At 41.5% G+C, this 14,366-nt stretch overlaps 1 protein-coding gene across 3 annotated transcripts in view; it reads left to right on the top strand.

The window, feature by feature from the left end:
* Window positions 1–14,366, top strand: part of LOC128704229 (discoidin domain-containing receptor 2-like) — a 160,817-nt gene that overhangs the window by 126,242 nt on the left and 20,209 nt on the right. For all 3 annotated transcript variants that reach the window (XM_070102980.1, XM_070102979.1, XM_070102981.1), the window contains 2 exons: window positions 4,435–4,582; window positions 4,764–4,943. In XM_070102980.1, the coding sequence (XP_069959081.1) occupies window positions 4,435–4,582; window positions 4,764–4,943 (328 nt within the window). The remainder of the gene's footprint in view (window positions 1–4,434; window positions 4,583–4,763; window positions 4,944–14,366) is intronic.

Raw genomic sequence — 14,366 nt, 5'->3', positions numbered from 1 at the left:
CTGACTGGAACAATACACAAAATAACTGACTGGAACAATACACAAAATAACTGACTGGAACAATACACAAAATAACTGACTGGAACAATACACAAAATAACTGACTGGAACAATACACAAAATAACTGACTGGAACAATACACAAAATAACTGACTGGAACAATACACAAAATAACTGACTGGAACAATACACAAAATAACTGACTGGAACAATACACAAAATAACTGACTGGAACAATACACAAATAACTGACTGGAACAATACACAAATAACTGACTGGAACAATACACAAAATAACTGACTGGAACAATACACAAAATAACTGACTGGAACAATACACAAAATAACTGACTGGAACAATACACAAAATAACTGACTGGAACAATACACAAAATAACTGACTGGAACAATACACAAAATAACTGACTGGAACAATACACAAAATAACTGACTGGAACAATACACAAAATAACTGACTGGAACAATACACAAAATAACTGACTGGAACAATACACAAAATAACTGACTGGAACAATACACAAAATAACTGACTGGAACAATGCACAAAATAACTGACTGGAACAATACACAAAATAACTGACTGGAACAATACACAAAATAACACATGCAAATGTATATACTCTTAGAATATTTTTACTGATTATTTTTAGTGTCGATGGTCCCAGGACCTAAACGTGCATGATAAAGATGTCCTTGTTATGTACACTTGTTTATTAGAAAGCTTTTCAGTTCTGGTACCTTGATTAGAAGTGATCAAAGTCCCAGAACCGAAATGTTTTCTAATACATATTCACTTGTTATTAACTAGTTATACAAGCCTAGTTGTTCTCCTTGATGGGGTCGATATACTATGTATTCATAGCCAAATCTCCTATCTTCTAAGTTTTGACTTCAGGGGCACTATCGTACCTACCCTAGTGACTATGTATGATGTATGTACATGCCTCATTGTTACCTAGATGTGTTTGCAAGGGTAAGTCATAGCTCCTGGACTAGCCTTGTTATACTTAGAGAATGGCTTGACTGATTACCGGAGTACAGAGTTAGGTTATGCTTACTCTTGATACTGTGTATATCATTTACGTCTTGCACCTATCTATATATACTCACCTGTATGTGGTTGCAGGGGTCGGGTCGAAGCTCCTGGGCCCGCTTCTTCGTTGGTTGCTAGAGCAACCAGGTACAATACGACTTCAAGAGCCGTATTGTACCTCTTCTTAAATTATGTATTGATCTCTCTTCTACCACTTCACTCTCCACAACTTTAAGGCTGAAAAAATACTTCCTAAAATCCGTATGTTTATATGTGTGTATGTGTGTGTCACCTTTTTTTCTCATTCACATCCTCCCCTATTCCACCTTCCCCCCCAATTCTACATCTTCTGTTGCTAGAACTAGTTGTACCCAAAACAGCTGGAAACATTGACCTGTAACAGCATTACATGCCTGAAACAGCTGGACGTGTTGGCCATAAGAGAATTTCGAATACCATTAAAGCTACTGGAACTTAAATCTCTCCATAAAAATGCATTCGGCTGATACCGCTTCTTTTTTGTTTCGTGGCATCTGTCTCCTTCCTCCTCACCATCTTTTCTTTCTCGTTTTCCTCCTTCTCTAACCTCTTTTCCTGCTCCGCTTTAAGCAGGACTGAAAGCAGTAGAATGCATTTATGTGGTCTGGCAAATACTATCGAGTGAGTCTGGTGTTGCAGTTCGCCCTGGTATGTTGGCTTTTTTGTCTGTCGTCGACTTTATGTGTGGCTGCTGTGGGCTGTCATTCTCTCCCTACTGCTTATCTCTCTCTCTTTCTTTCTCTCTCTCTCTTTCTCTTTCTCTCTCTCTCTCTCTCTCTCTCTCTCTCTCTCTCTCTCTCTCTCTCTCTCTCTCTCTCTCTCTCTCTCTCTCTCTCTCTCTCTCTCTCTCTCCCAAATAGAGTAATGCATTTCGTATATGAGAATAAAAATTCTGAGTACATCTAAAATGGAATCCAACTCGCCAAAACAAATGAAAATTTCTGAGTACATCTAAAATGGAATCCAACTCGCCAAAACAAATGAAAATAATCATTTTAATTATCATTGATACCATAAAATACCCACAACAGTATCATACAAGAAAGCAGACAAGGGCTCCTTTGGTTCCAGAGTAATAAATTCTGAGAGGACAAAACAGCACCTGAAACAGCTTTGACAGTGTTCAGTGCTCTAGTTTGACCCTTTATATATGTGGTCTCCAGCTGTACTCTCCTTATTAAATCACTGCGACACACGTATAAAACTATATATCTTTGTTTATAAAGACGTTTCGCCAACCAGAGGCTTTTTCTAATCCAATACAGAGGTAGTGGAGAGACTGAGGGAAGTGGAGAGAAGTTTCCAGGTGTTGGACAAGTGATATTCATCAACTTGCCTGTGTTATACGCTCTTAATATAATGTCAAAAGATTACGCTGAGCCTGAAAGGACGTAGAGCAAAAGCACCAAACGCTCATCAACATTAAGATAAAAACCACACTTCGGCTAAGACTTAAATCACTATAAATGTTCTTAGCTATGGGGTGACTTCGTACATAAAGATTTGACACATTCAAGAAGGAATTTTTTTTATGTAGAGCGCAATAATTACATGAAATGGAGGTAATAAACTCCGTGGCAAGCAACTTAACATTAAAGAGGGTAAGAACTTTTCACAGAGCCGTGGATCACTAAAAAAAGGTGTGTATATCCCTGAAGCTGCTAGAGCCAAATCAACATATCCTTCAAGAAGCAATTGGATAAATGCTTTGGAAATATAGGATTTAACTAGTCGTAATCTACTTCGAGCAGAGGCCACTAACACCCTGGCAGAAGTGTTGTAAGTGGTTTTGATAACCAAGTTGAAGAGTGAGAGACTTGTGCAACATTTGGGAGTCATCTTCCACCTTCTGTGTATTAAACTGAAGAAGTCACTGGTTGGCGAAACGTTTCCTCAATAAAGATTCTCAAAAGTTGGACGAGTGTCTCATTCTTCACCCTGGCAGAAGTTCCGGAACTATACAGGATTAGTGGTTGGCTTCAGTCCACGCTGAACACAGCGCCATTAGTGTTGTACCCAACACAGTGTCAAAGTAACAGTCTGAGTAGCTGCTGATGTGTACTGGAACTGGCTTAGACTTTCCATCAAAAATCTATATTTCATGTCTTACGAAATCGTAATAACACACCACGGAACGATAGTATTTGAGGTAGTCAGTTCCTCAGCCTGGAGAAGAGTTCAGTTCCAGAATCTGGAACGATATGAAGCCGAAGCATGAGAATGGAGTCTTAAATACTGTCGAAGGTGGCGTTACGGAGGACGGGATTCACTAGTAGAAGTAAGAAGGCAGGTTCCTCTGGGATCCAACCCTTCTTTCTCAATCATAACTAGTAGTTACTGCTGTCTCTGTATTTGACTGAAGAAACCTACTGTGTAGTCGAAACGTTTCAACAGTAAAGATACCCAGCTGTTGCACATGTGTCTTAATCTTCAACCTGTCAGTATTTTATACCATTCCCAACCAAACCACGGAAGGGGCGTGGGTTGAACCCATGGGAAGCGAGTCCTAATATTCCAGACCAGTGGCTTACACACTGGCCAGGAATTTTAAGACCCACTTGCCATGGGTTTAATACCCGCCCGTTTCGTGGTTTATATTTCACGTATTATATCCTGCACTCTTTTCTGAATAAAACACGGGAGTCTCCTCGACATTGGCAGAGAGACCTGTGGTTTGCAGTCTTTACTATACTTTGTGCCCAATGCTCTCCAATATACGTAGTCTTTGTTTCTCTGATGAATAATACATATTCATGTCTCATCAGCTTGACGATATTGTTTATCGTATTACTATTTTTTTTTGATGGCCAGCCGCTGTGATACATAAATGTGTTTGTTACGGTGATATTTGGTCGGGTTTTGCAGTGTACGTTAAAATGTAATGTGCATTGCCAGGTTATGGACAGGACTGCCGGGGCTTTGACCCCCCGAAACACCCTCCAGGTAATATTGTAATGAAGGTGTGTGTGTGTGTGTGTGTGTGTGTGTGTATGTGTGTGTGTGTGTGTTTTTTTTTTTGTGTGTGTGTGGTTGAGGACCATGTGAAGACGTGATTAATAGAATGATTTTCTTCACAAGTTCAACTCATCAACAGACTTCCAACTCTCCCACACTCCGTTTCCCACACTCCCTCTCATTTATACTCCTCTACCACGTTCACCTCTCCCTCTCTGCCCTACTCGCCTCTCCCTCTCTGCCCCACTCACCTCTGCCCCTCTGCCCCACTCACGTTTCCCCCTCTGCCCCACTCACCTCTCCCTTTCTACCCCACTCACTTCTCCCTCTCTGCCCCACTCACCTCTCCCTCTCTGCCCCACTCACCTCTCCCTCTCTCCCACAGTTACTGGAGGGGAACACCAACACATACCTGGCAAAGACCTCTCAGTTGAGTCCACCCATCATAGCGGCCAGGGTGAGGTTCGTGCCTTACAGCGACCACCCTCGTACAGTGTGTATGAGAGTGGAGATCTACGGTTGTCGCTACACTGGTGAGTCCTGCCACTGTGTTGTAGCAGCTGGTGTTATGTTGTAGCAGCTGGTGCTGTGTTATAACAGCTGGTGCTACAATAGTTAGATTTGCTATACATTTCTACTGTTTGCTGTTAAATCTTGTATTAAATTTGTTTAAGGTGACTAACGAGCGAACTACCTCATTACTGTTCCCCTCAGAGGGTCTGGTGTCGTACACGATGCCTGACGGTGACCCCCGGGGCGGAGACTACAACCTCCGTGACCTGACCTACGATGGGTCTCGCAAGGGAGGCTGGCTCTCTGGCGGTCTAGGTCAACTGAGTGATGGTGAGACTGGTCACACCAACTTCCGTGTTGATGCTCTGGGACGAGGCAGAGGTAAGTGATGCTGCTGATCTTACTAAGAGAGAGAGAGAGAGAGAGAGAGAGAGAGAGAGAGAGAGAGAGAGAGAGAGAGAGAGAGAGAGAGAGAGAGAGAGAGAGAGAGAGAGAGAGAGAACAAAAGCTCTTAACACTAAAGGCAATTCTCATGCAGCACAGTTTTTACAGCCCTCGTAAATTTGACAGCATGTTGGAGTAACGCAACGTTTCGCTCGTTTTCGTTGCAAAACTTGCAAAAGGTGTTCCAGATTCCATAAGTTCACTCGTTAAGCTTAATTTTGGTTGGACACAAAGAACAGACTATCAGGTAGTGTTACTTTTAAATAATAACAAAAGCAATATTTTTATTATTTATAAGAGAACTGGTGGTGAAGCGCAATTTATATCATTCTTAAAATTTATATGATAATGTTCTCCAAACTAAAAATGTTGATATATATATATAAATATATATATATATAAATATATATAATATATATATAAATATATATAATATATATATAAATATATATACACTTAAAACAAATACTCAATCCAGCACTTGGTGAGGTTTCAGAGAGGCTGCTGTCTGAACTCACCAAATTTTCCAACCTGTGCCTGGCTGGCGGTGTCCCAGAGGCCATCAGACCCTTTTTCTTTGGTGCCTCATTGTGTGCCCTCCGGAAAAAGGATGGCGGAATCAGGCCCATTGCAGTGGGTAACACCCTTCGGCGCCTAGTCGCCAAGGCTGCAGTAAGAAGGGTGAGTCAAGAGGCTGCTGCAATGCTGAAACCAACTCAGCTCGGTTTCGGCGTTCAACAGGGCTGTGAAGCAGCTGCCCACGCAGCACGAGTATATATCAAAAACATGTCCTATGAAAAAGCCTTGGTCAAATTGGACTTTGCCAATGCTTTCAACTCAGTCAGAAGGGATGCTGCTCTCCAAGCAGTTTATAGAAACTTCCCTTCCCTTTATCCCTTCATAGAATCGTGTTATAGTGTGACTTCCAAACTATTGTTTGGGGACCATGAAATTGACTCGTGTGAGGGCGTGCAACAGGGGGACCCTCTCGCCCCCTTTCTATTTTGTTTGGTCATCAAGGAAGTCACGGAGGCACTCTCCAGCGAGCTCAATATCTGGTTCCTGGACGACGGTACCCTAGCTGGCACAACAGAATCTCTCCTGGAGGACATCAGTAAAATTAAAGACATGGGAGAAAGCCTGGGCCTTTCTTTAAACCCCACCAAATGTGAAATAGTTTCTACCAATCAACAGTTGATCCAGAATATTAGTACCGTTTTACCAGGAGCACGAGCCATTGATCCAGCCAATAGCACTCTCCTCGGTGCTCCTCTTGGGTCCAATGCCATCGATCTGATCCTAGGAAAAAAAGTCTCAGACCTCCGGACGATGGAAAGCAGGATGAAAGACATTGACACACACGATGCCTTCTACCTACTCACCAGGTGCCTGTCAACCCCAAAACTTACCTATTTTCTGAGATGCTCCCCAGCCTTCAGCAGTCCAAAACTCAAGGAATATGACTCTCTCCTGAAGGCCATGCTAGAGAGTGTATTGAATCTTTCCCTTGACGATGGACAGTGGTTGCAAGCCTCACTTCCGGTCAGGCTTGGAGGGCTAGGAGTACGCAGATCCTCCCAGATTGCTCTACCAGCTTTCCTATCCTCTTCCATTGCATCAAACGAGTTGATAAGACAAATTCTTCCTGACACCCTCAGTGACTCAGCAGGAATAGAAGACCCTAGCTATGTCAGTGCCATCACCGAATGGGAGACTCTTGCTGCTCCAGCACCAAACCCTAGTGCAGCACTGGCTCACAAACAGTCAAGCTGGGATAGCCCAATTGCTGAAAAGGTGCTTGCCAACATGCTCAGGGCTGCAACATCAGATAGGGAGATTGCCCGTCTCCAGGCTGTGAGTGCACCTCACTCCGGGGACTTCCTCCAAACAGTTCCCATATCGGCAATGGGAACGCGACTCGACCCTAAGACCCTCCGTATTGCAGTGGCTCTGCGCCTTGCTGCCCCAATTCACACAGAATATATGTGTATTTGCGGCGAAGTGCAAGCAGACCAATACGGTCTACATGGTCTTAACTGTTCCAAAACCAAGGGCTGGCATGCAAGACACAATGAGGTCAAAGACATCATTAAGAGAACCCTTGCTACAGCTGGATGCCCTGCCGAGAGGGAGCCACGATCACTTGCAGCAAACAATACCCACAACCCAGCAAACCGCCCCGACGGGATCACCATCTATCCTTGGAAGAATGGCAAGCTCTTAGCATGGGACTATACCTGTGTGTCCACACTGGCTGACACCTATATCCATCACAGTGTGGGGCGACAGGGAGGAGCTGCTGACCACAGGGAGGAGTACAAGATCAGCAAGTACAGGGACATTAGCCAACAGTATCAATTTGTCCCAGTGGGATCAGAGACCTTGGGATCATGGGGAAAAAAATGCCACACGTTTCCTTAAAGAATTGGGTTCCAGACTCATCGACACCACCAGGGACCCAAGGGCAGCCACTTTCATGTTCCAGCGCCTCAGCGTCGCCATCCAGAGGGGAAATGCTTGCTGCATACTTGGCTCACGTCCAGCCTCGGAGGAGCTGGAGGAAATTCATCATCTTTGATACATTGTGCCATTGTATTCATGTTTATGTTTTTTTTCTGTAAATGTATTTTGTTTATTAATAAATGTTCACATAGAATAAAAAAATATATAGGGGGTGGTAGGAGAAGAAAATATTCAAACAGCTCCGGGGAGAACCTTGAGTTTTCTCTGAGGTACGTTTATTGTCTTCTCTGAGGATGAGGGTCCCCATTCCAGCTATAGAGGTGGTACTTCCCTATATTTTTAGTATATAATATATATATATATATATATATATATATATATATATATATATATATATATATATATATATATATATATATATATATATATATATATATATATATATCAGGTAAAACTGGTCAGTTAGCAAGAACTGATTTAAAATTAAGTCCCATCTAGTATCTTAAGTGCCATCTAGTATCTTAAGTCCCATTTAGTATCTTAAGTCCCATTTAGTATCTTAAGTCCCATCTAGTATCTTAAGTCCCATCTAGTATCTTAAGTCCCATTTTGTATCTTAAGTCCCATCTAGTATCTTAAGTCCCATCTAGTATCTTAAGTCCCATCTTGTATCTTAAGTCCCATCTAGTATCTTAAGTCCCATCTAGTATCTTAAGTCCCATCTAGTATCTTAAGTCCCATCTAGTATCTTAAGTCCCATCTAGTATCTTAAGTCCCATCTTGTATCTTAAGTCCCATCTAGTATCTTAAGTCCCATCTAGTATCTTAAGTCCCATCTAGTATCTTAAGTCCCATCTTGTATCCCCATCTAGTATCTTAAGTCCCATCTAGTATCTTAAGTCCCATCTAGTATCTTAAGTCCCATCTAGTATCTTAAGTCCCATCTAGTATCTTAAGTCCCATCTAGTATCTTAAGTCCCATCTAGTATCTTAAGTCCCATCTAGTATCTTAAGTCCTATTTAGTATCTTAATTTTTCTCTTATACATTTAAAGATATATTTTTTTCATTTATGTGATATAAAAATTAATAATTTTGTACCAAAAGAACCTTAGAAAACTTACCTAACCTTATTTTAACAAGCGCAATTTAATTTAGCCTAATCCAACTAAATATATTTTAGATAAGTTTACAATAATTTAATAATAAGCAAACACAATGAAATATATTTTTTCTTTAGGTTCAGAGTGATTTTGGGAAATTATTGCATACACAAATTTTAGCTTGCCTTATTCGGCAAGAAGAGCGTTACTATTTAAGCTAAAATCGCAAGTTTTACCTATTCTGCACGACACTGAAACTTTACTTAAATCCCAATTTTAGGTATTAAATTATTCTTGTCTGGTGCAGCCCTAATTCCCTCCATTAACAAATTAACATTAATTTGTCGAATAATGTTGAGGACACCGGTACATTGCCCTGATACTTAGGTCAGGGTGTAGGGTCTGAGATGGTGGAGGAGCCCTGAACTTAAAGTTCGTAGAAGAGATTCGTATCGTCTTCGTTGATGGTGTTCAGGAGTCATTGATGACAGGGAACTAATGAAACGTCACGTCGTTTATTCAGGATTTTATCCAGGGATAAGACACAGGAGCAACACCTGGGTATCTTTGTTTCTAATTAAGATGCATAGGTATTGCATTTATCTTATTTTGTAAGTATTGTATGTCAGTAATTAAAGTGAGTCAGAGGAACGTGATAGACAGAAATGTGAAAGGAAACACAGTGCACATCTTCAAGAGTAGGTATGATCAAGCCTTAAAGGCAAGAGAACAGTAAAGCCTGGTATGTGTTAAGTCAAACCAGGAGCTGTGATTCGACCACTGTAAACACAACTAGGCGAGTACATGGCATGCTGTAGAGGAAGAGATGGAGGCAAGCACCATACACAGTTACATGAGTAGGTATGACCAGACCCTGTTTGCCAGAACGTAGTGAAGAGGGTGGATAAAAGTGAAGAGGTGAGGGCTAAGGACTGTGATTCGACCCTCACTAACAAAATTAGGTAAGTACACATGCTACAATGTTTGTCATCCCTACACACACACACACACACACACACACACACACACACACACACACACACACACACACACACACACACACTCGAAGTTAAGACCTCCGCTCGCACAAGCACAGAGACTGAAGCCCTTCTCTCAACCTCACATGAAACACCACAAACCGAATGACAAGCAGGTCGAGGCTCCGCCCTGGATCCTCGCCCGACACCTAACATCGTACATGACAAGTAACATCTCACAAGCGTTTAGCTAGTGAGTTACATCCTATGTAGTGAAACCTTACACCTTCTTGGCTCTATCCATAAAGTATCTTCAGACGATGTGTTTATGAATCAAGTCTCGCAGAGTAAATTGGAAGATGCTAAGTGTTTAGTAATCACTCGGCCGGCTCCGTGTTTACATTTTGAAGGCGTTGCTCAAGGACATAACTTGTCTATCTAAAACCTCCTTTGTCTGTGTACACCTGTATTTATTACCGATGTATGAATATATATATATATATATATATATATATATATATATATATATATATATATATATATATATATATATATATATAAATATATATATATATATATATATATAGTAAAATTCGTCAACACAATTATCTCCAATGCTTCAGGAAAGGACAAAGCTCGTCTCCTGGCAGTGAAGGCACCACACTCAGTAGATTTCCTGTTAGTTGTTCCCAATTCCTCCCTGGGCACCCGTCTCGACCCACAGGCCATTCGGATTGGTGTTGCTCTTCGCCTAGCCGCCCCCATCCTCACCGAACATAGATGTATTTGCGGCAGGGCGACAGCTGATCAATTCGGACTTCATGGTCTCGTGTGTCACACAGCAGAAGGGAAGTATGCCAGACATGAGGAGGTCAATGACATCATAAAGAGAAGCCTCGCCACAGCCCGTTGCCCAGCTCAACTGGAACCCCAAGTACAGAGGTCTGATGGAAGTCAAAAGCGTCCTGATGGAGCCACTATGCTACCCTGGAAGGATGGAAAGCAGATTGCCTGGGACTACACCTGTGCCGCCACATTGGCAGACACCTACTTGCCATACTCCGTAGTGGAAGGGGGTGGAGCTGCCAGCCACAGGGAGACCCAGAAGATCTGAAAATATGAAGACCTTACCCCTTGCTATAACTTCATTCCAATAGCGTCGCAGACCCTTGGAGCATGGGGCAAGTGTGCTCTAAAGTTCCTCAAAGAGCTGGGCGAAAAGCTCATCATAGAAACCAAGGACCACAGATCGACCAGCTTCCTCTTTCAGAGACTCAGTGTTGCGATCCAGAGAGGAAATGCCTGCAGCATTCTGGGCACGCAGCCCACAGCAGGGGAGCTGGACGAAGTATTCGAGATGTAGCTCTGAGTTACCTATGTTGTTTTACTTTCTGTTGTATTTTTGTGAATGTTTGGCCAATGTATTTTGTATTTTGTCTTTAAATAAAACATACTTGAAATATAGGGGGTGGTAGGAGAAAATTCTCAAACAGCTTCAGGGAGAACCTTGAGTTTTCCCGGAAGCAAGTTTATTCTTTTCTCTGAGGATGAGGGTCCCTATGACAGTTCTAGAGGTGGTACCTCCCTATATATATATATATATATATATATATATATATATATATATATATATATATATATATATATATATATATATATATATATATATATATATATATATATAAATATATATATATTATATATATATATATATATATATATATATAATATATATATATATATATATATATAAATATATATATATATATATATATATATATATATATATATATATATATATATATATATATATATATATATATATATATATATATATATATATATATATATATATATATATATATATATCTTGTAGTGTTTATGATTCAATCTCATATTCATTTTAATACCTAAATGGGTAATAAACATCAACACTACTCTCTCTATGTATATACGAAGATCTGTTGATGCAAAAACTTTTCATATTTTATTTTAAGAATAAATTGATCGTTGACAGCTGCGACGACTGATTCTTAAGGAACTATTTTGATCCTGTTAAAAACTGGTACTAGAAAATATTTAGCAGTCGATCATTTAAAACTTGTCAACAATACCTGAAATAAAAATTTAAATGGGTTAGAAAACGCCTCTAACCGCTGTGAAACGTCGAGATATTCAGTATATAAGAGCAAGAGAAAACTTGGATGCTAAATGAGGTTTGAAGCCTATCGACTACACTAGGCTCATTAAGGCTGTATGTAACCTTTTGACCACCAGACAAGAATGATTTAACCCCTAAAATAGGGTTTAAATTAAGCCCTCAGCATATTTACGCTGAGAGGAATATACTTATCGGTAAATATATCCCGTAATCTTCACTATTTTTGTTTAATTAAATTCTGAAAGATCATTAAAATCAGTACAATACGAGATAAATATTTTTCTGACCTGCGTATAGATATCAAAAGCAAATATTTATTTAAATAGATTTCATATCAAGAACGAATTACTGATTAAAAGAAATTAAAGATCGTTTTGGATATTAAACAGGTGTGTGTAGGATAAACACTAGGCTGTGGGAGGCTGGTGTGAGCGGATCCCATAGTCATGGATCAGGCAGGACCAGCCTCCCTCTCACCGAGCTATTGGGAAGACTTCATCGGTATACTATAGTGACCCCTCTCAGGTGAGACCTCCTTTCACCCCTACCATGCAAATGCGAGATCCTGATATCTCTCTGTCTCCCTCTCTCTCTCTCTTTCTCTCTCTCTGAGCGGATCCCATAGTCATGGATCAGGCAGGACCAGCCTCCCTCTCACCGAGCTAATGGGAAGACTTCATCGGTATACTATAGTGACCTCTCATGTGGGACCTCCTCTCACCCCTACCATGCAAATACGAGATCCTGATATCTGTCTGTCTGTCTGTCTGTCTGTCTGTCTGTCTGTCTGTCTGTCTGTCTCTCTCTCTCTCTCTCTCTCTCTCTCTCTCTCTCTCTCTCTCTCTCTCTCTCTCTCTCTCTCTCTCTCTCTCTCACACAATGTGAAACATTGTGAGCGAGAAGCTACGGCAATGTGTGTTATGTGAGTTGTGTGAAATAGCCTCAACTACTTTTCAATCCTTCAAAGGGAGAAAGGGAGGGAGGATACCTGGATACTGCTCAAGTGCTCTTGATCCGAAAAACTGTATAAAACCTGATCACCTTTCACTTCTCAGGCGCCGTATACTCCCTACTGATTTACCGCTTCCCGTGAATGTAATCGATGATACTTTAAAACCACTCAATCTCTAACCAAATCACTTTCACTGTGTAAATAACTTAAATCTAGAGATAAAATTAATATAAGCAAAGCTAAGCGTTAAACTCACAAGGGTCATGCAGAGCTGCAATTAAAAATATAGAATATACACATGAACATATACAGGTAAGACGGTTTAATGGGGAATAAATTTAGCCTGTGATATGACTCTCGTGATGAGCGGCTGAAGGTGGAGCCTTGACGAAGAGGATGGTCTGTACTGTGAGTTTGTCTGCTGGCAGGAGGGTGAAGGCTGTGTGTGTGTGTGTGTACTCACCTAATTGTACTCACCTAATTGTGGTTGCAGGGGTCGAGACTCAGCTCCTGGCCCCGCCTCTTCACTGATCGCTACTGGATCCTCTCTCTGCTTCCTGAGCTTTGTCATACCTCTTCTTAAAACTATGTATGGTTCCTGCCTCCACTACTTCACTTGCTAGGCTATTCCACTTGCTGACAACTCTATGACTGAAGAAATACTTCCTAACGTCCCTGTGACTCGTCTGAGTCTTCAGCTTCCAGTTGTGACCCCTTGTTCCTGTGTCTCCTCTCTGGAACATCCTATCTCTGTCCACCTTGTCTATTCCCCGCAGTATCTTGTATGTCGTTATCATGTCTCCCCTGACCCTTCTGTCCTCCAGTGTCGTCAGTCCGTGTGTGTGTGTGTGTGTCAGAGCGAGTGGGTTTTCTTGGTCGTGAAGCTTAGCGTTTGAAACCGGTAATTCTGAAGAAGAAATTGATGTATTATTTACAGTGTCACCGAATAAACACAAGGTTTTTGAGTTTTCATGATATCCCATTCTCCCTTCTCTGTCTCCCGTTTCTTCCTTCGCTTGTCTTCCCTTTCTCCCTTCTCTCTCTCTCCATTCTCTCTTCTTTGTCTCCCCTTTGTCCCTTCTCTTGTCTCCCCTTTCTCCCTTCTCTGTCTCCCGTTTCTCCCTTGTGTCTCCCCTTTCTACCTTCTCTGTCTCCTCATTCTCCTTTCTCTGCCTTCTGTGTCCCCTTTTTACCTTCTCTGCTTTCCCTTTCTCAATCTCCCCTTTCTGCCTCTGCATTCCCTTTAACCCTTCTGTCTCCCCCTTCTACCTCTGCTTTTCCTTGTTCCTCTGCGTCCCCTTTCTCCCTTCTCCACATCCCTTTCTCCCTTCTCTGTGTCCTCTTTCTCTCTTTTCATCCCATTTCTCCTCTGCATCCTCCATATCCCTTCTCTACATTTTAACCTCCCTTTTTTTCGCATCCTTCTTCTCCCTTTTCATACTTATGGATCTCCATCACACCTCTGTTATCTCTTCGGTCTCCAGACCCTCCCAGCTGACAATGCCCAGAGCCATTACTGTCTCCTGCCCCGCTCCTAAGCTCATCTCTTATCTGGGTATCTGGGCCGCTTGCTAATACCCAGATCCTCGTAAAACATGCCCCCGGTCTACCATCTTTCATCTCCATCCTACGGAGACTCAAAGATGCAGCCTCCCTACTTGCCTACCTGCTTTTTTTATCTATTGATCAGGGGTTTTCTATATAG

Source organism: Cherax quadricarinatus, chromosome 84 (assembly GCF_038502225.1).
Source record: "Cherax quadricarinatus isolate ZL_2023a chromosome 84, ASM3850222v1, whole genome shotgun sequence".
Taxonomy (NCBI): Eukaryota; Metazoa; Arthropoda; class Malacostraca; order Decapoda; family Parastacidae; genus Cherax; species Cherax quadricarinatus.
Note: the sequence above shows the minus strand (reverse complement) of the source record. Positions and strands in the feature narration are given on the sequence as shown.